The sequence below is a fragment of the Achroia grisella genome, unplaced genomic scaffold (assembly GCF_030625045.1).
Source record: "Achroia grisella isolate CSIRO2021 unplaced genomic scaffold, CSIRO_AGI_Agris_v1 utg1574, whole genome shotgun sequence".
NCBI lineage: Eukaryota > Metazoa > Arthropoda > Insecta > Lepidoptera > Pyralidae > Achroia > Achroia grisella.
Genome location: NW_026712656.1, coordinates 116,293 through 137,277, shown reverse-complemented (window position 1 = coordinate 137,277; position 20,985 = coordinate 116,293). Strand labels below are relative to the sequence as shown.

The 20,985-nt window shown below is 36.4% G+C and overlaps 1 protein-coding gene across 5 annotated transcripts; it reads left to right on the top strand.

The window, feature by feature from the left end:
• Positions 1-47: 47 nt before the first annotated feature.
• Positions 48-20,030, top strand: LOC131841196 (DNA-binding protein Ewg). 5 transcript variants are annotated; one of them, XM_059189465.1, is made up of 14 exons: positions 48-134; positions 3,770-3,941; positions 4,405-4,558; positions 5,289-5,413; positions 6,249-6,422; positions 8,709-8,871; positions 9,587-9,699; positions 10,768-10,884; positions 11,534-11,689; positions 12,232-12,354; positions 12,866-12,998; positions 13,403-13,518; positions 17,400-17,537; positions 18,412-20,030. In XM_059189465.1, exons 2-14 carry the CDS (start codon positions 3,843-3,845, stop codon positions 18,454-18,456), a joined length of 1,656 nt encoding a protein of 551 aa, XP_059045448.1. In that variant the 5' UTR covers positions 48-134; positions 3,770-3,842; the 3' UTR covers positions 18,457-20,030. The 5 variants fall into 5 exon arrangements, with proteins under 5 accessions (XP_059045448.1, XP_059045450.1, XP_059045449.1 ...); XM_059189467.1 differs by lacking the exon at positions 48-134 and adding an exon at positions 155-493 and having other exon boundaries at positions 8,733-8,871; XM_059189466.1 differs by lacking the exon at positions 48-134 and adding an exon at positions 155-493 and having other exon boundaries at positions 17,409-17,537.
• The last annotated feature ends 955 nt before the right edge of the window (positions 20,031-20,985 follow it).

Below are 20,985 nucleotides of genomic sequence, written 5' to 3'. Positions count from 1 at the left end.
TGGTTCGTGAAAATATTTATAGATAGCGCCACTGCGTGACAATTGATCAATATTTTCCAAAATAAACTTGAATTTTTCGTGGACGTTCACAGTACGTCATGATAATTTGTTATTTTCATTAACATTGAAAATTGGTAAGTACAAACCTTTTAACATTTTCATAATATCATAATAAACTTAGAAGCTTATTTTTCCGGTACCCCCTCGGGCTGAGGGGTAATTTCCCTTTCCTTGCGAAAAATCATACCGCGCAGACTCGTACAAAATGGCGCCTTGTATCCATGAAGTATGTACTATTCGTGCTCCCCGTTTACCGATCGATACTAATGGAGGATTCGGATTTTTCGGGGTCCCTTGTGCAGTCGGTGATTTTTGTGAATATAGTGTCTGGTTAAGTGAGAAAGTCTTAAAAAGTGTAGTTTTGAAGCAGTTACATCACTGCGAGTTCAGAAGACTTCAGTTGAAGCCGCAAGATGTGTTTCAAATCACGCAGGTGCGTACGCAGCCGTAGTCTTTCTAGTCTGTCTGGGCCTGCTCGAACACGCGACTCCCCTTCATGATGGCCATTCATTTGGGCTTATCCTTTACGCCGCCGCAAAGAGTGCGTCATTTGTCTTCGAAGCCGACCGAGCCGTCGCAGTGAACCAGCATGCACTGTATGCAATCAAAACTTACGAAATTATTGCGTCACTGCACATGCAACTGGAATGCATGTAATAAATAGAAATGAAAAACAATGTAGCGACTGCAAGCTGTGCTAGTTACATGATGGTATAGCGATCGTAACCCAAAGGTTTTGTCCAGTTTGGTGTAGCTTGTTTTATGGCATCTGTGTGGGATGTTAGATTATTGATTTTTCTGGGCTCACGGCCTACACAATAGAATAGCAAAGTACGCGCCTATTATGTAGGTTTAGTTATGTTAGAAGAAAAATGTTTCACCTTATTAGGCCCAAAAATATATTTAAGTCTACTTTAGTAATGGATATTGTTTGATAGTCTTTAGAAGAACGAATATATTATTAGTAATCCTATATCTGTACTTTTTAAGATTACTATATTTTTAAAATACCATTTGTATTCCAAACATCTAAACAAATAAAACAAATCTGTATTATTTATGATATAATTGGCATTAGATAAGACCATAGACAGATATCCTTCTTAGTGACCTACATGAATCTGAAAAATGAAAATATCAATCAGAGAATTACCCAAACCAACTTCACTGTTAATAGAAGTCAATATTTTTATTATGTAGCTGTACTTGAGAGTTAGATTAAATAATTGTTTTACCTATTGTTTTATCATATGAACAGTCAGTTTTGAACTTGTAATTTTTCTTATTAGACCCCTTTTTTAATATGGTTAATACTAGTGACACATCTAATGCATAAGTTTGCCTATAATAATGCCACCCTATCAGTTCACAATGTCTATACATTTTTGTAGTGTATGATACATTGATAGTCATAACAATCTTGCTAATGTAATATTTACTATTGCACACTTGCCTACTCTGTAATAATGTCTCCCTACATTAACAGAAATTTGTATTTACAAGTATGTCTGTTTTGATTAATGATAGTTAGCAAAAATTCAATTAAAATATGTTAATTTGTGTATTACACATAATTTAATCTTTGGATATGTGAAAATTGCATTATGGTATTACAATTTGTTTATTATATTTACACCCAAATATATTTAAATTATATATATGTACATTGTATGTAATATAATGTATACAAGACAAGAAGATATAGTATATGTATGTGGTTATCTAGGACAGAAACATCGTTATACCATCCCAAATGTTACTGATGTTTAGGCACTCAACTGCAAGGTATGATATATTAAAATTCAATTTCAACCCTTTATTTACTATACAGAATAACACATTTACATTTTAATGATCACACTGGTGTCCTGTCCAGTGTGTCTTTGGATACAAAGTCCTCCTCCAGTGTTTTCCGTCACCCTCTGATGTATATATATTAGTTTGTTAATAGTACTATAGGACTATTAATCTTGGAAGGGTATAAGACAAGTCTTATATGTTTTATGTAAACAAACTTTAATATAGTCTGATAATAATGGGGTAGTAATATATATATGCAATGTAGGAATTTTAAATGAATTTAATGATTATACTGGAAATTCCAGCTATGATATTGAATTGAAATTTATATGTATTTACTTAGAAGTGACTCACTGTCTTAGCAATGCATGAACTAACCATTGGGGATTGAAATATAAAATTTTAAAGGCATATTCAATATATTCTAGTAGTAATATAGTACTTGTTGTAGTAATAATTTTATAATATGGTTTTGATTGATATGGGTTTATTGCAAGGTTTGTATTGCTTTAGATCAGTGATTCCCAAAGTGGTCTATATCGACTCCCAGGGGTACTACAGTTAGAAATTTACAAAAAAATCAATATCAGGTAGGAATTGGGGTCTACTCAAAATCGAAAAATATGGCAAGAGGTCTACGACACAAAAAAAATTGGGAACCTCTGCTTTAGATTATAGAAGTAGCTCATTAAAATAAATCAGTTCAAGAATTATCTGACATCTTACTACATGGTGACAGCGGTGGGTTTTACTAAACATGTAATAATCAATTTCTGAACTTCCTATAAGAACATTATATAATGGTTATGTACAAGTGATGCTGATTCAAAAAACCTGATAAATATTCATTATGTCATAGGGTGCTATGAAATATATTTTACAGCAAAATCTAATCAAAATATCTTTATTCATGCAGGTCTATTATACTTATGATATAATCAAAAATAGCATAAGTTCAGAGTGCTTTCAAGCTAGGAACTGTCAAGAAGCTCTTATTCTTTTCAAATGAGTTTGTACTTAATTAAAAAATACAGATTCACTTTTAAATTCCATTAGGGAGAATGGAGTGACAACCTACTGTTGCAATTTTGTCAAAAGGAAATAAATAAATAGTCTAAATAAGGAATCAGTGGTAGAAAGAGAAGCAGTTTCAGATATATCTTAATATGTAACTTGTAAACATTGTACTTTCTATGAATTTATTTCAGAATATGTAAATAAATGTGGGCCATATTATAAATACATTTTCAAATGTTTATTATAAATCATATAAAAAGAAATACAATATGCAGTGCAACCTTGATAGAATAGATCTGAAGAGAACATGTAAATATATATTTACTTGATAATAACAACAAAATTACTTGATATGTCAAGTAATTTTGTTAAATGAGTTTTGTTATTTTGAGGTTGCACTGTAGTTTTATACAACTCAACATTACATACTCTTGTTATAGCAAACAACATCTACTAATAAATAAAAACACATTTTGATCATATCACTTCATGTATATTCTATTTAAAAACTACAACCAGTTGCAACATGAATCATAAATATGTTATTAAGAGTCAATTATTGGTAGGAATGTTATATATTTCTAAATTAGAGATATTCACACTATTTTATAATTAAAAATTTGTTGTCTGTCTCTGAACCTGTCAGTAGAATAGAATAGAATAGAAGAATGGAATAGAATAGAATAGAGATATATAGAATTAAATTATAGGTATTTACAATTATTATAATTGAAAAATTGTTATAAAGAAGTTGTTTGCAAGGTATATTTTACATTGACTCTTATAAGCAATTCGAGGGGATTATGAGAATTTATTTAATCGAGGTTATTTATGTATTTTATATTAAGGTTAGTCTGCAGTTTTATATATGTAATTTATTTTTAATTCACAGGCATTAATTGGAGAGAACTGAGCGTGTTAACATAGGCGTGCAAGTTACGCTTTAACCCTCAGTTTGTACTCCAATGGTCCTGGAGGTGAGGCGTCGCGATCAAGACCAGGACTACGAATATCACATCATGAATTCTGCCGTCAGCACCGAGTCTATGGACATGACAGAGGAGGTATGATATATGAAATATTTTTTTCATAAAAAAAAAGAATCTATTTTATAATTACATATTTACCGTCATATTCACCATATATTACCCACTCCTATAAACTGGCTGCTCAATTATTACAAAAACTATTTGCTACTCTCTGGCGACTAAAAAGAAGCGATATTATGTAATGTTTTGCAGTATTCTTAAGGAGCAGATCCTCCTGCTGGAGAGCACACACCATTCTCAGTTCCCACATCCAAAACTATGAGCAGATCGCTCGTAGTTCCTGGACTGATTGCAGATAGAAAAGAAAAAAAAATGTATATTTCTTTAAGAATAAAATACAATATTCTATAATAAAATTGTAACAACTACACCATTACTAGCATCGGATCCCCATTACTAACAATTCCCTCTCACCTAGTAGGTATTATTTGTGGGAATAATACTAAATGGTCCATCACAATGTCAGAGCTCTTCGCAGGATATGTCTCAAGTGGATGGGTGCGGGCTGAGCGGGGCGTCCGATGATGAGGACGACTGCGCCTCATCACCCGCCGGGTCCAACTATGATGACAGCGCTGACATCATCAAGAACGCGATGAGCGATGAAGTCACCAAACAGCTCGCCGCTGCTGGTAAACTATATTTTTTTTAATGGATTTTTGTAATAGAATGGTGCACTTGCCTGCGCTAAAGGTTTACGCTGGGTGGAGAATTTGTATAAGTTATCTAATACCCATAACACAAGCTACTTACTAGCTTAACTTGGGTCTAGATGGCGCTGTGTGAAATGTAATAAAAAAAATTGTTATTCCAAAGTATATGCCGATACAGATGAGATGAAGGTATTCGCATAGACTGTCCATAAAGCTGTACCTCAATGTTGGATCAATAAAACATTGACAAGCTTTGGTTTTGTTGCATTAATGTCCAGTAAATGCTATGTTAATAACTATAACTAATTTATTTCATTACACATGTAACTATTTAATTACATATACATATTTTGATATTATGCAGTTTTTATTCAGACAAAATATTTAAAATATAATTCTGAACTACATTGTTTTAAAAGAGCAACAAGGATGTTTCTTGCTTAATCTTCTTGTGATGAGTCAGCAATCCAAATTAGTGGTAGAATAAAAATATGACTATTCACAATTGTGCTTATATTAAGTTTATTTGAATGATGATTATATCTATTTGTATTTAATGCAAGAATTTGCTCAATATTCTTGTGATGAGCCAGCAATCCGAATGAGTGGCAGAATAAAAAAATATCACAGCTAAAAATTTATTATATTAAGTTTAATTATTATATTAAGATTATGTCTATTTGTATTTAATGAGAATCAACGTTCGCAGGACCGGTGGGCATGGCCGCGGCCGCCGCAATAGCGTCGTCCAAGAAACGCAAGCGACCACACTCCTTCGAAACAAACCCGTCCGTTAGAAAACGTCACCAGAACAGATTGCTCAGGAAATTAAGAGTGAGAGTCGGCTGTATTGTATTCTTAATAGATTACCTTTATTGTGTAGCGATTTAACAAATTTTAATATATACTTATTTGGTGGTCGCGGGTTCGGTACTCGCATTAATATAAATGTTTGTGTTCATAAGCTGCTAGTTCAATGCAAGCAGCGTATCTTCTCTGTATCAAAAAATAAATGTATGTATATTTATCACTTACTTTTTATATATAGTACAAGTTCTGCTGACAAAAAAATCATTTAGGTGTTTATTGAATATGTTTTTAAAAAAAAAGTATCTATATATTTATATCAGTGGTTCTTAGTACCCATAACACAAGTTGTTGTTAGCTTGGGACTAGATAGTGCCGTGTGAATTGTCCTGAGATATTATTATGGGAAGATTCTAGGATGAGCGTGATGTCATACCAATTAACCACATAACATTGGGGGAAAGGGGATTGTTAGTAATGTGGACTGATGATCTCTCTCTCATTGCCAGCAATGGACAATGTCAGGTTGACCTCCACGCGGTTCCCCCTGGAACCATCGTGATAAATTCCCTGTAAATTTGTTACAATGGGCTTACTAACCTGACTTCATGTTCATCCTATGATCCTCTACTGGTGCCCCGCCAGCATAAACCGTTAGCGCAGACTGGTGCACCATTAAATTATCATACACTAAGATAAAAACACATTACATTTTTATTATTATTATTTAGTATATCACATAGATATTTTATTATACAATTGTCAGTTCATTATCATCTGTAATATACATTGTCTCAACATACAATGTCGTATTATTCCGCAACAGGCCGGCTTTTACCAGTCTTTAACATTTCTCGAACAGCAAACAATAGAAGAGTTCGCTACCCGCGTGGGCCAACAAGCGGTGGTGCTGGTGGCCACGCCGGGGAAGCCCAACACCTCGTACCGGGTGTTCGGCGCGAAGCCGCTGGAGGACGTGGTCCGGAACCTGCGCTGCATGATCATGGAGGAGCTGGAAAACGCGCTCGCCCAGCAGGTAAGCCGGCTCATAGGAACACCTTCGTTTGCCAATGCTATATACGCGGGATATTTATAGCGTGTGTTATTCTGATGTGTAAGATGTGTTGTTGTAAAGTTGTGTGAAAGAGTAACAAACATCCATCCATGAGCTTTTCTATTACCGCGCCAGACCAGATTTGATAAACGTTACTCGATGGACAGATAGAATGCAGAAGAAGAATGTTTTAATTTTTGGTTTACTTTTTGGACTAAAAATTATAACATCTCGTTCTTATTATAAGTTTTGTATAAACTTAGCATTGGCAAATGAGTAGGTGCAATATTTTTGTTTTATATTTACTTTAAATTGTTAATTTTTTTGAGGAATTAACACGTTGAAGATCGCTTTGAAAAATCTTATATCCGGTCTCACAAAGGACCGGCATTTTATTTATTGTTAATTACGTATATTATTTTTTTAATGTTTTTACTGTACAATAATTTAACCCCTATTTATTTCAATTAAAGTGCCCACGGGTGATCACCCAGTCCCAACGTGTAAATTTACTTTCGTTGCGGAGTAGCCCACCGGTGGGCATGCGGTCTTTAACGTGTTAAAAACATAATTACCTTAATCCTTTGGGGGTATGTTGTTAGATTATATAAATCGGATGTTAATTATTCTAATTTGTAATAGTAACAGACTATGCAGAACTTCTACTGTGATTACTAAGTAACTGATGAATATATATAAATTAATTGTATTAAAATAAAGTAAAAACAGCAAAACCAACAAACTAAGCCACTACAAACAGACATTCTCGAATGTTTGTATTTGTGCAAGGAACTAGCAAACTATTACAGAAACTAGAATTGTTAGCAATTGATGTACATAATCAAACAGCGGGGCATATACAACCTTATTACCTCATGTCATCACTTGAACATCTATGGTATCCCTATGGTGTTACCATATCGAGGCTACCGTAGAGCTCATGTTTTGCCATTCCCGAGGGCTGATCTGCCACGCCTCCTGACCCTGTAATTTCATTGCCTTGCATCTCTCAATTCTCATACCAAATCACAGCCTATATGGCATTATACTTGGCGGCTATAATTGGCATGCCATCTGACCTTTAAAACCCAGCATATGAATCCCCACCCCCTGTCACGGTGTCTGATTGTCACCTGTCCAATTTAAACGGGGATCAAAATTACGACGCCTGAGTCGAGGTTCGAAGCCCTAGCGGTGCACGTAGAATAATGTCGTCTCCGTCAGGCGGGAGTTGGCCTTCGACCGTTCATAAGTCTTTCCGCGAGATTAAGAGAGCCATCTGTACTCGCCCCTTGCGGCACCAGCATTAGAGTAGTCCGAAATAAAAACGACACTACTTGTCTGACCCTTGAGACCGAGAACATGTCTCACCCGCCCCCCTTCGTCGTGTCTTCCTCGCCCCCCCGACGTCCGAGTGGAGTATATATAACAAGCGTCAGTTCGGGCTGGGCGGCTGCCCGCAGGCGGCCCGTGTCTCCCCCCGCCCCCCTGCTCCCCCCGCCCCCGCCCCCCTCGCCCCCCCGACGTCCGAGTGGAGTATATATAACAAGCGTCAGTTCGGGCTGGGCGGCTGCCCGCAGGCGGCCCGTGTCTCCCCCCGCCCCCCTGCTCCCCCCCGCCCCCTGCCCCCCTCGCCCCCCCGACGTCCGAGTGGAGTATATATAACGAGCGTCAGTTCGGGCTGGGCGGCTGCCCGCAGGCGGCCCGTGTCTCCCCCCGCCCCCCTGCTCCCCCCGCCCCCTGCCCCCCTCGCCCCCCCGACGTCCGAGTGGAGTATATATAACGAGCGTCAGTTCGGGCTGGGCGGCTGCCCGCAGGCGGCCCGTGTCTCCCCCCGCCCCCCTGCTCCCCCCCGCCCCCTGCCCCCCTCGCCCCCCGACGTCCGAGTGGAGTATATATAACGAGCGTCAGTTCGGGCTGGGCGGCTGCCCGCAGGCGGCCCGTGTCTCCCCCCGCCCCCCTGCTCCCCCCCGCCCCCTGCCCCCCTCGCCCCCCCGACGTCCGAGTGGAGTATATATAACGAGCGTCAGTTCGGGCTGGGCGGCTGCCCGCAGGCGGCCCGTGTCTCCCCCCGCCCCCCTGCTCCCCCCCGCCCCCTGCCCCCCTCGCCCCCCCGACGTCCGAGTGGAGTATATATAACGAGCGTCAGTTCGGGCTGGGCGGCTGCCCGCAGGCGGCCCGTGTCTCCCCCCGCCCCCCTGCTCCCCCCCGCCCCCTGCCCCCCTCGCCCCCCCGACGTCCGAGTGGAGTATATATAACGAGCGTCAGTTCGGGCTGGGCGGCTGCCCGCAGGCGCCGCCGCCGCCGCAGGACGACCCGTCCCTGTTCGAGCTGCCGCCGCTCATCATCGACGGCATCCCTACGCCCGTCGAGAAGATGACGCAGGCGCAGCTGCGCGCCTTCATACCGCTCATGCTCAAGTACTCCATGGGTGAGTGACACTATTGATTACGTGATGATGTACCTATGATTGACTGGGACTTAAAATTTTAATGGCCTGTAACAATAACCCGGGACAATTCGCATCTTCTAGTCCTGAGTTAAACACGTCTTCTGTTATGGATACTAGAGAACTGGTGTAAATACTTAGATACATTTATTTTGTAAATATATACTTAACACATTGATGGACAGTAGGAAAGTTACAAGTGAAGTTCTAAAACATACACTACATATATATTTTCGTAAGTTTTAGAATATTAGAAGTATAGATTTACTTTTTCTGGTTAAATAAACTTAGTTTTGACATAATTCAAAAGAAACCACGGTCGAACTACTCCCTTTGCAACCACGTGCGTACTGAAGCTGCAAGTCGTGTAACAGGTGGAAAACAAAATTCAATCTAAAAGTTTTATTATCTAAAAGGGCTATTGCCGTCATGCCACATAGTGAACTTTACTTTGATGGTTATAGACGCAAGTGTCAACGTGTTAATATACATAAAAAACACCCAGACCAAACAATCACAGTCATGAATACAAATATTTGCATCGTGCAAGGAATCGAACCCGCGAAGCGAAACGGTGTGCTAAACCGCTAGACCATCGAGGCCGTAAAGAAAATATTGACATATGTACTGAATATTTAAAATGGGTATCATTGTATTGTTTTACAATATGATGTAATGTATGAATGCATGATCGTAGTTCGTGGGAAACCGGGCTGGGGCCGTGAATCGACGCGGCCGCCCTGGTGGCCCAAGGACTTGCCGTGGGCCAACGTACGCATGGACGCGCGCTCAGAGGACGAGAAGCAGAAGGTAATATTCTTTTTAAAGCATAGGAGACGTATGAACTGTCGCCTCAATTTATTGTAAGTGATTTCCTTGTTTCGGAGTTTGTAGTCTAATGATATTGCCCACAGCTGGCCTTTACAGCTTGTGCAGATGACACTCCAAACCCGCTGAAAGACTTATGAAGCGTCTGAATACAGGAGTACCCACTATCGTCCGGTGAAGCTGTAAAGCCGCAGCTGGCCTTAAAAGCTTCACCGGGCTATAAGGGGTGAGTGCAGATGGCACTCCAAACCCGCGAAAGGACTTATGGAGCGGCTGAAGGCCAACTCCCGCCTGATGAATACGACAACAGTCTGAGGACACCGCTGGGTGTTCGGTTCAGCCTGTCATAATTTCGATCCCCGTTTGAATTGGTTTGTATTGATCATCGACAGATAGCCGCCCATGAGCAATACCGGGGGAATTACAAGTGCTTTGTCGACCTTTTAAGAAGGATAAAGGTCTTTTCTTGAAGGTTTCAATATCGTATCGGTTCTGATATACCATTGTTGGAAGGTGAATTCATGTTTTTTCCAGAAACTTCCACGACAAAGGTAGTTGTCGTGGAAGTTTCTGGAAAAAACACATGATGGAGGACCGCCACTCATCCACATGATGATGGTATTTTATTTTTCACAAGTTTGTTCCCGCATTCTAAACCTTTTGCCCGGGACATATTAACATTGCCGTAGTTCGGATGCACGGTCGTAGTTCGAATCTAGCCGACAGAAATAAAAACTTTCATTCTGGCCTATTCTCTGATTATAGAAACGCTGATCACAGACCAAATATTCGAGAGATTGCGATTGTTTCACGACTTAGTTGCCATATTAGATTCTGATTTAGGTGCGAAAGCCATGTCCAGTGAGATTTGGTTGTGGTGATAATGTCTATAATTACTTTATCTTCTTTTTTTATAGTACAGTAGAAATATCTTCAAAACACCGTCCTCGCGACGGAAGGGTGACGAGGGGTCACCAGTGAGCAAATTGCCTTAGCCGCGCTATCTGAATAAAAAAATGCATTTGTAATATGAAATAACTCTGTACACAGATGTCATGGACGCACGCGCTGCGGCAGATAGTCATCAACTGCTACAAATATCACGGCCGTGAGGATCTGCTGCCAGCGTTCACCGAGGATGACGAGAAGGGCCCACCCACACAGCCCGTATGTACACATTTCGTTGTTGTCTGTCACAATTTTTTATTAGACATTAATGTTCTGTATACAATAATCCTTAATCTTTATATATAAAAATTACGTGTCACGTTGTTTGTCCGCGATGTACTCCTATACTACTGAACCGATTGCAAATTTGATTTTTATGTTGTAAACCGGGTCCTAATACGAATAATTTTATGGTAATACAACAACAATATTGACAACACTGTTACTCCAGTTAGTTCGTGATCACCGCTAGTGTAGGTTGCACTAGTTGATCCGTCTGGAGATATCTTTATTTACCATAAAACTAGCTTTGGTTACAACCGCGTGAAATTCGTGCTATTAAAGAACCTTACAGTTTTTAAATTATATGTATGTACGTATACACCTAGTCTCTTATACATATGTATATCAAATAAAAGTTACCATTTTTAATTGTGTTTGATTTTATAAATGTGTTTTTCTTAAAAAAATTACCGATTAGGAAACTACTTAACTAAACTTACTAATTACCCATTAATAACTATAGGTTCTTTTCGTGTGTTCATAATAATAATAATAATATTTGTGTCAATAATTTATTACATCTGATATGTGTTTTGTCCACGTGTGCACACTGGGATTGCTGCTCGGATCGGGTAACTAACCGTAGATATCGGCATGCATGCCGTCGGCGACCTCAGTGGGGGGCTCGGGCTCGGGCTCAGGCTCCGGCTCCGGCTCGAGCTCGGGCTCCCGCTCGGCCCAGCAGGCCGTGCTGTCGTCGCAGCAAGTCTGCATCGACCAGATGACGCTCGCCGACGTCGATGTACGACAACATACAAATAGACCATACATACATATAGTAACGTTAACTGGCAACTATGACATAACTCGTAGATTGTGATTTTTTCTAGGACGTAAACTACGAGTTATCTCGTACTGTGTTTATTTGCTTCAAATTTATTAATAAACGAACAAAAAATATAATTATAATAATTTAAATTCAAGAAATATAGTTTTTATGTAAAATTAAAAAAAAAACACATTATAGCTATTTGATAACTATGCAGTAGAAGACTAGAATTTTTGATATTGTAATGTGATTTAATTAATTTTCATCTTGCACAGATCACTGAAATTGTAGAATGACAGTAATGAGCATATAGCTACGACACGAGCCCAAAATGACCTCGACACATTTAAGAAACTGGATCTTCTATCTTATATTAGTCTATATTCTACCTTATCTACCTTATAGTAGATAATTTTTTGCGCTTGTTTTCATAGTGAATAAGAGATTTTGTGAACACTGACTTATAGAATAACATTTTGAAATCGACTAATGAATGATGTTGTACGTATATATAGATGTCGCAGTACGCGCCAGCCGTTCTACAAACGATCACCAATCCGGACGGGACGGTCTCGCTCATACAGGTGGACCCCAACAACCCCATCATCACGCTGCCAGACGGCACCACCGCGCAAGTGGTAAGTCTCACCCCGCACCAGAGAAATACAAACTTGTAGGTTTCTATACTATACAGCGTGTTCCATTGTATACATACATAATTTATTTAATACAGTCGTTCTATTACATACCAATCCCATTCGTATACAAGATAGTAATGTTATTAAATTAACTCATCTTACTTTTACATGGATTTTTTATTCGCACAGATTTGTCGGCCATTATGGGCTTTTGCGAACTATACTTTGTTAACACATTATGAACGGGGCAGGTATTTGTACCCGTAATAATAAATATGTATATATATATATATATATGTATTTCCCTTGTGTCTCTTAAAATTACTTATTTTAAATAGGTACTAATACCTTCCCGCTTTTAAACGGCAATGTACGGCAAAGAGTTCTAGCATCTGCCCCGCTTATAAGTGGCAATCCTCGGAACGGGTACAAATATCTGCCCCTCTCATAATGTGTTAATCGGCCAAACTGAAGTCTAATGTACAATCATTTGTTTGTCTGTTTCTTGTAGATCCACAGCGGAGAAGCGGGCGTGGTACAAGCGCTGGACGGTGAAGGTGCGGTGGCCGTGGACCTCAACGCAGTCGCTGAAGCCACACTCAATCACGACGGACAGATTATACTCACCGGGGAGGATGGACACGGTAATACTTTCTAATGATATTTAACTACTAGAACATCTAAACCTAAATACGAAAAGCTTTAAAATAATGATAGGTACAATAATGGGGCTCCTGGAGGCCCCAGGGATTGTGTGAAACAGTGTGGACTGTTGATCCTATTGCTAGCTATGTACCATGTCAAGATAACCTCCAGGCAGTTCCCTCCAGGAGACTTCTGCCTTCTGGGAGGAGCTTGGCAAAATAAGAACTTATAATAAATACTATAGTTGAAATAAGAACTTTACTCATTTTACTCGAAAAAAAATATATGGTTTCAGGGAAAGTTGTAGAACAAAAGTTTCATATTCTTGCGGCTTGTATACTAAGCCTACCTTTATCTCCGACTAATTATACATAAAGGAACATTTTAAAATGTGTATTTTCAGGTTACCCGGTGTCCGTGTCGGGCGTGATCACCGTGCCGGTGTCGGCGTCGGTGTACCAGTCGATGGTGGCGTCCATGCAGCAGCAGGACGCAGTGTGCGTCGCCCCCCTCGTGCAGGTGCGGCCCCGCCCCCGCCCCCGACACCACCCCCACCCCCGTCCACACCCGCACTCGCTACTGCGCAGACACGCTATCGCATAACTGACTATAGTTTCGTTATTTTTTTGATAGTTTTGTTATACCAAGACTTATAATGTATAATTATACTGTTCTTAATTTGACACGGACTAGCCTTCGGTTTGGTTATTAATTTTAATAACAATAGACTCCATTTTAAAGTGGAAATACCAAAACTTGTAATGGTACAATAATAATACTGTTTTTACGCGCTCATTATTTATACGTACAATTAGGAAAAATCGCGGAATCTTACCACCTCTTATTTATTTTTTATTGAGTTCCCGATATTTCGACAGTATTTTAAACGCCATGATCACGATAAATGAGAATCGAGTTTCAATAGTAGCAACTAAGGAAAACGTGTGAAGGTAGACGAATATGTCTGCCCATAAATTATTTTGTTTACCATCTACCCGTTGCTCTTCAGTTTACCCGTGATCATAACGGTTGAAACACTGACGAAATATCGTGAACGCAATAAAAATAAATATGTAAATTAAAAAATATTTCTAATTGTACGTATAGATATAATAATTGTAATAATATAATTTCTAATAGAGACTGCATTTTAAATACTATTGTCTCATAGTTGATACAATGGAGATTGTTAATAACAAACTCTGATACTTTAAAAACACATTTAATTTCTCCTTTTTGTTTTAGTAATATTAAAATTTTATATAACTAGAAACCGTAATATTGTATATAAGTCAAGGTATAAAAGTAATAAAAAAGTAAAACGCCTGTTGGACGCGAATAGCAAAAGATACTTTTTTAATGTTGACTTTAAGAACATTAGTAAAAAAAAAAAAAATAAATACATTTTATCTACCACTAAAACCATTAAAGTCAGTTATGCTATAGTTACAATGCATGTTGTTTGAACTAGAATAGTTAAGTTTTATTTTGTGTTCTGTTCCAAAGATTTAAAGTATATTTTGTTTTAAACGTGCCATGTAAGAATTTATGTTAGTTGCAACAAGTCATTGAAACTAATGTGATATTTTTGTATTGTAGTCATATAAATTTATGTCAAATAGATCTCTAGTGTTTACACGCTTATTGTACACAGTTATTGCCATATTTACAGAGTCTATAGTAGATAAACTATTTATATATATGTGTGTGTTACACTCAGAGCTAGAGGTATTATTTTGTGAGTTGTTGCTAAATGTTAATACATTACTATTACTGTAAATAAATGATGATTCATGATGATGTAACTCATAAATGAAATCCAAGAAATATTCATAATATGGTAATACAGAAAAGACTTTCGGTACCTGGCTTACTGCGGGTTTCCCGAGATCGAAATTATTATGTTTAACCAGCTTTTTTATCGTATGGAAAAATCTTCGAAAGAAAAAGAAGAGAAGATGGGAGTGTGGGATTATATCACCCACTAAAAAAAACCACACGGTGTACCTACGAGCACCATTGTCGGAGTCGCAAGGTCACGTTAGCATTTTACCTTCTAGCGGTATTGATCCGCCCTATAGATGGTGTAGAGCAGGCCCCATCTCGTTGTTAGGGCGACCTATTTCGCCCTACTCGGTGCATACATGCACGCCTCCGGGCCATTTGATAGGGCACTACCTAGCTTAAAATATTCTAAGAAAATTATATTTCATGAGGTATTTTAAACATGAACAAATATTTCTTAATAATTATTTATTTTTCGTTTATGTTCATGACTTCGTCAAAGATATAGTCACTTAGCTAGTATGTGTAGATATATAGATTTTAGTTGTGCATGTGAATTAGCCGTTTTCTTTGTTGGCTGTGTACCGTTATTCAATTTTTATTTGTTGCTTGTTATATTAAATGTTGACGATCCTATTATATATTGACACGAAATAGATTAAAACTTTGGAAAAACAACTCTGAAGTTTTAGCATTAAAGTGTAGTTTCAAAAAAATACTATTATAAGTCGAGTTAACAATTTATTTCAGTAATATGTTAGTATGTATATGATGTTCTAAATGCGTATCGCATAATTATTGCCAATGCCAGAAGTGTTTGAGTTTTTAAATTATAAATAATAGTTAGTGAATGAATTGGGAGGAAGTTTTTATTTATTCGGGATATGATGAGACTGTACTGCATTGTTGTCTTTACCTTTCTATACTTACTATTAGCATAACAAACATAGACAAGAAGTGAACTCGATGATATTAAATTTTTGCAAATTATAAGTGGCTATAGTTGTTTTTGAAAGAAATAGATTAGTAGTAAAATAACACAATTGTATATAATAATGATAATATCCCAGAACTATGACACAGTGCCATCTACTCCTAAGGTAAGCAGGGCTTGTGTTATGAGTACTAGAGAACTAATATAATACTTATATATATATATTTTGTAAATACATGCATAATATTAGACTTAGACGGATACAAACTATCATACTCGTGAATGTTTGTACCTTGCGAGGAATCGAAGCCGCGATCTTCGGCAGTAAAGCGGTCAATACACGAAATATGTGCATAACAAATAACATATTTCCCGTTAAAAGCAGTCTCGATATCGATTCTAATAATAATATATTACAGTACAAGACACAATTAGTGGCTTCTGTGAGATAGACCAAAGATTTGTATCTAGCAAACATTATATTATATGTGTTTTAACACGTTGAAGACCGCATTGGAAAATCTTATTTCTCACATAGGGACCGGCATTTTTTTTTATTGGTAATTACGTATATTATTTTTTAATTTTTTAAATAATAATGTCTCAGGACAATTCACACAGCGCCGTCTAGTACCAAGTTGCATATTATTTCAAACATATTTAACTATTATTATGTTGCATTTAATACAATTATATATATAATTTGATTTCTTCCTTAATATTTTTGTGTTGTGCTGTATCATAGTTGCATTATTTTTTATTTTAGAAAATTGCAATTATATGTTATTACGATATGTATATAAAATTATTCTAAAGGTTTGTATTTATTCAATTATATTTTCATATTTGCATTTTTACAAATAAAACTGATAAAAGAATAGAGGCTTTATTTTATTAAAATTAATTTACATTTTAACACTTTTGAATAGTCACATCGCAAGAAGAATGAGCAAGAAATTTGCGTGTTGCTCTTTTAAATAATTTAATTCTAACTTTATATTATTAAGTTGAACTGTATGAATACAAACTATCAAGCAAATATGAACTCTATAAAATTGAATCCATACAACATTTTATAATAATTACTCGGACATTTAATTGTGTCCATGCCACAGAGACTATGTTTCGCGTGTAACGCGACAATAAATGAATGTTTTATTATTTGGTGTGTTTTATTGTAAATGTTTTATTTATTACGAGTATTTATGAGTTAGGCCGTACTGTGCTAGTCTTGTTGAGCAATATTATAGTTATTAAAATCTATGCTTACTTACGATAAGTAGTTTTGTTTTATTTTTGCTTTTTTCGGTCAATTCGAGAAATAATTTGTTAATATTTAATAAACCAAATATAGTACGGACTGCACTCTGTTTTTCTGTTTGAAAACCCATAATTATATTTGAGTTTCAGCTTGTGTACCGTAGCTGCATGCTAAGGTGTGTATATTTGTGTGCTTTATTATTTTATCTCTTTTCTTTGGAAATTTTTATATTAATTGTATTAGTTTTAGAAGAATTGCTTGAGATCTTATTGTTGTTTGCTTGAAATTTATTAGTTGTATACTGTAAGTATCTAAATATGTTTATGAATGAAAAATTAAGTGAAGTAAAACAGATTATAAGTATTATCGGAATATTTGAAGAGTTTATCACCAAGATTCTGAAATACGATCGGTTTGTAGGTTGAACAGAATGGTGAAGCGTTGGAAGCGATATCTATGGGTGGTGGAGTGGCGCAGGTGATGCTGCAAGGCGGCGGCGAAGCACAGGTGTTGCAGGTCCTCAGTCTGAAAGACGCCACCGTGCTCACCAAGGCTATGGTATTGTAATTTATTTATTTATTTAACTTTAATGCACAAAAACAATGTGTACATATGGCGGACTTAACACCATGCGGCGTTATGTACCAGTCAACCATGAATGGTGCAGAGAAAGACTGTTGGCCGTGCACTAATATAATATAAATGAGAAATGTCAAAAAAAAGATATGTAAATATAAAGCAAAATATTTTAAATATAAATTTCAATAAAAAATAATAATAAATATATGTATAAATATAAACATAGATATATAAATATTATATATAAATAAATACATAATTATCTGATTTGAAAGAAAGAAAGCCTCAAATAGAAAGTAAGAAAAAAAATATATAGAGAGAACTATAGGGAAATAACAGAAAGATGTGTAAAAGGTAGAAAGACAGTAAAAAAAGTTACAAATTTAAATAATGTTCCCGCAATTTCTGTTTTAACGAAATTTTACTTTACAAGTTTTTATTACTCTAAATCTCTCCACTGTGTTGAATATAGAAAAAGAGAGATTACTTGTAGGAGATTGTATGCTATGGGTTATTTTGACCAGATTTTATCAATTAACAAAATAGTAACACAGTTTTATACTTCTGTGAATCGTTTCTTCAGTGAATTAATACACATGTTTTCTGTTTTAAATAAATATAGTATATATGCGTGTATGTGTCAAATATATAGTAATGTGTGTAGTTTTTTTTATTTTATATAATGTCTTTATATGCATTATTAAAAAAAAACATTTTGCACTTATTTTCTATTTAAACTGTAAGTGTGCGAAATTTCATACTCCACGCGTCCACGCGATGTTGGTAACAAACTTTTTTGAGTACAAACTTTTGCTTCATGTATTAAAATATAGATAAAAAATTGTTATAACAGCAACAAGTAAAAGCGGAGCGGGACGCCGTGGTGGCAGATTCCTAGCTGCTAAGTTTGGTGGCGACGTCCCCGCCACCGGAGGCCTCGCCCGACTGCCCCGACCTCCTCGCGGAGAGGACATAGCCCCCGCACCCGACACTGCCGCGGTACATACTCGACGACGCGTTCGTAGACGGCTTCTACCAGAAGGGAACCGCCTCGTAAACAGTGTACAAAACACCACACAGTGTAATCACAAACTTTAGTACACATTTTCCCAAAAACTACTATTGAAGGTAACGAAAATTTGTACAGTTTTATATTATTTATAGTTTTACATCGGTGTTAATGATATCTAATTGTAATAGGACTTGCAAAGTTGACACTTAATATTAAGTCAGTCGTTGGGAAAATGTGTAATTATATACAATAGTTTAATTAATTTGGGACAAGTGCTACAAGCACTCGCTTACAACCGGTATTGTCGGAATGTGCGGGGTGATAAATAAATTAAATTTTAGGCGTATAGTGAAATGTCCAGTGATCTTTTCAGTGATTTCAGAGTGATTTTAGTCTGGATACTATACAGTTTTGCTATATAATAAATTATTTATGTCACTCTAATCTGGTCATTATGTTAATAGTAAATTATTCTAATTATTTATCAATATTTATTTTTAATAAACAAATCGTTATGAGGGAAACAGATTTGTGCAATATACACTGACGAAAATGATGTATAGAAGAACTTTATTATTTTTTTTTAATCCAGTTTTTTTTCACATTGAAAGTTTTAATTGGAAGAGTGTAGTTTATTCGCAATTTTACATGCATATTTATTACGATTATACATTCCTTAATTTTATTTATTTAAGAATTTGTTGAGATAATTGTTGTTTGTTTAATTTATTTAATGGATTATGTTTGTTAGTCTTGCCACGTATTCTAGTCAGGCACAGAGTACTTACTCTACAACTCTAGTCTTACAAAGTACCTACTAAGTAATGAAAGTTAATAAAAATTTCAATATAAAATTTTACCATATTTGTGTACTCTGTGTAAGTTTTGTAATATACCTAACTAGATGAATTATTATGTGTAATTAAATAGTCCATTGTATGGTATATTGATGAGAAGAGGGGAGGAAATTTCGTGCGCAGGGTTGTATTACACTATGAAATTAGGATCAATGTTTTAAAAAAAAACTAATATGTATAGATGTAATTTGAAATTATAGCTATATATCTATACAATATAGAAATCTGACATTTTAGATCTGTTTTGCGTCGTTCCAGTGTCTACCATTGGCAATTTTTTAATTGGAAATTCGCGTTAAACGTTAATATTAATTATGATATATTTGGAACTAGCTCGTAAGGTAGAAGTCATAGCAGAGTACAAAGTGAGCGAGTAATGATACGAAATGCTAATTATTCAGTGAAAAGACAAGGAACGAGTATTATTTGTGTTTTGTTGGTTGACACGTGCATTATTTTATTTTGATGTTTATTTTATTTGACCAAAGAGAAACATTGTGTTTTATCCTTTATAGTAAGAATTATAAAGCACAATTTTGTTGAGTACAATTTGTGATTGTAAATAATGGTATGAATGTGTGAATATTGCAATCATTAAAGTATTTACGGTAATTTAACTTGTTTTAATTTTGTGTTGCCCCAAAACTGCTGTCAGTTTTGTATTAAGCAGACATGGTAAATAATTGTGTATGTATATTGAATACTATGACTTATTTTGTACATGTAAAGAACATTATATATTTTAAAATATTGCAATCGAAACGAACTAATATTGTATATTCATAGACATGTATCTATGAATATACGGTAGTGAAACAGTGCTTCGGTCGTTTGAATTTAACATGACAAGCCCAAAGATCATATCACTGTATTAGATTTGATTTGTTATCAGCGTTTTCCATATGCAGTCCTTTGCTGAGGAAATTTATTTTGCAAACATCTGTGTTTAAACACTACTGTTGTAGTTGTCGTATATTGAATGTTTTTTCTATTTTATTATTTCATTGAATTAGTGCTAATCGGTGGTTTGTATTCACACACTTAAACTTAAATTGTAAGTAAGAATACATTATTTAAAAGAGCAACACACAAGTTTCTTGCTTGTTCTTCTTGTGATGAGACAGCATTCCGAATGAGCGGTAGATTAGAAAAAAAAATGTTATGACTATTCAAAAGTGCTTCAATGTAACTTTATTTGAATAAATGATTTTCTATTCTATTCTATTCTATTCTACTGATATAACAAAATATGTGCTGCCGTGACTTGCTGATAGGAATACATTGCTTATCTGCGCAATGTATAAATGCATAAAAAATAAGCAACATAGAGGGGGAAGAGAATTGTTAGTAATGGGGGCTTGTAGCGTCAGGTTAACCTCAAGGCGGTTCTTCAAAATCGTGATAAGTCCCTGGTGATTTGTCACTACGGCTCATTGATTGACCTCACACTTATCATCCTCCACTAGTGCCCGGCCAGTGTATACCATTAGCGCAAGCGAGTGCACTATTATGGTATCACCCATTAAAGAGTCAAGGGTATCGATAGTAATGTGGATGT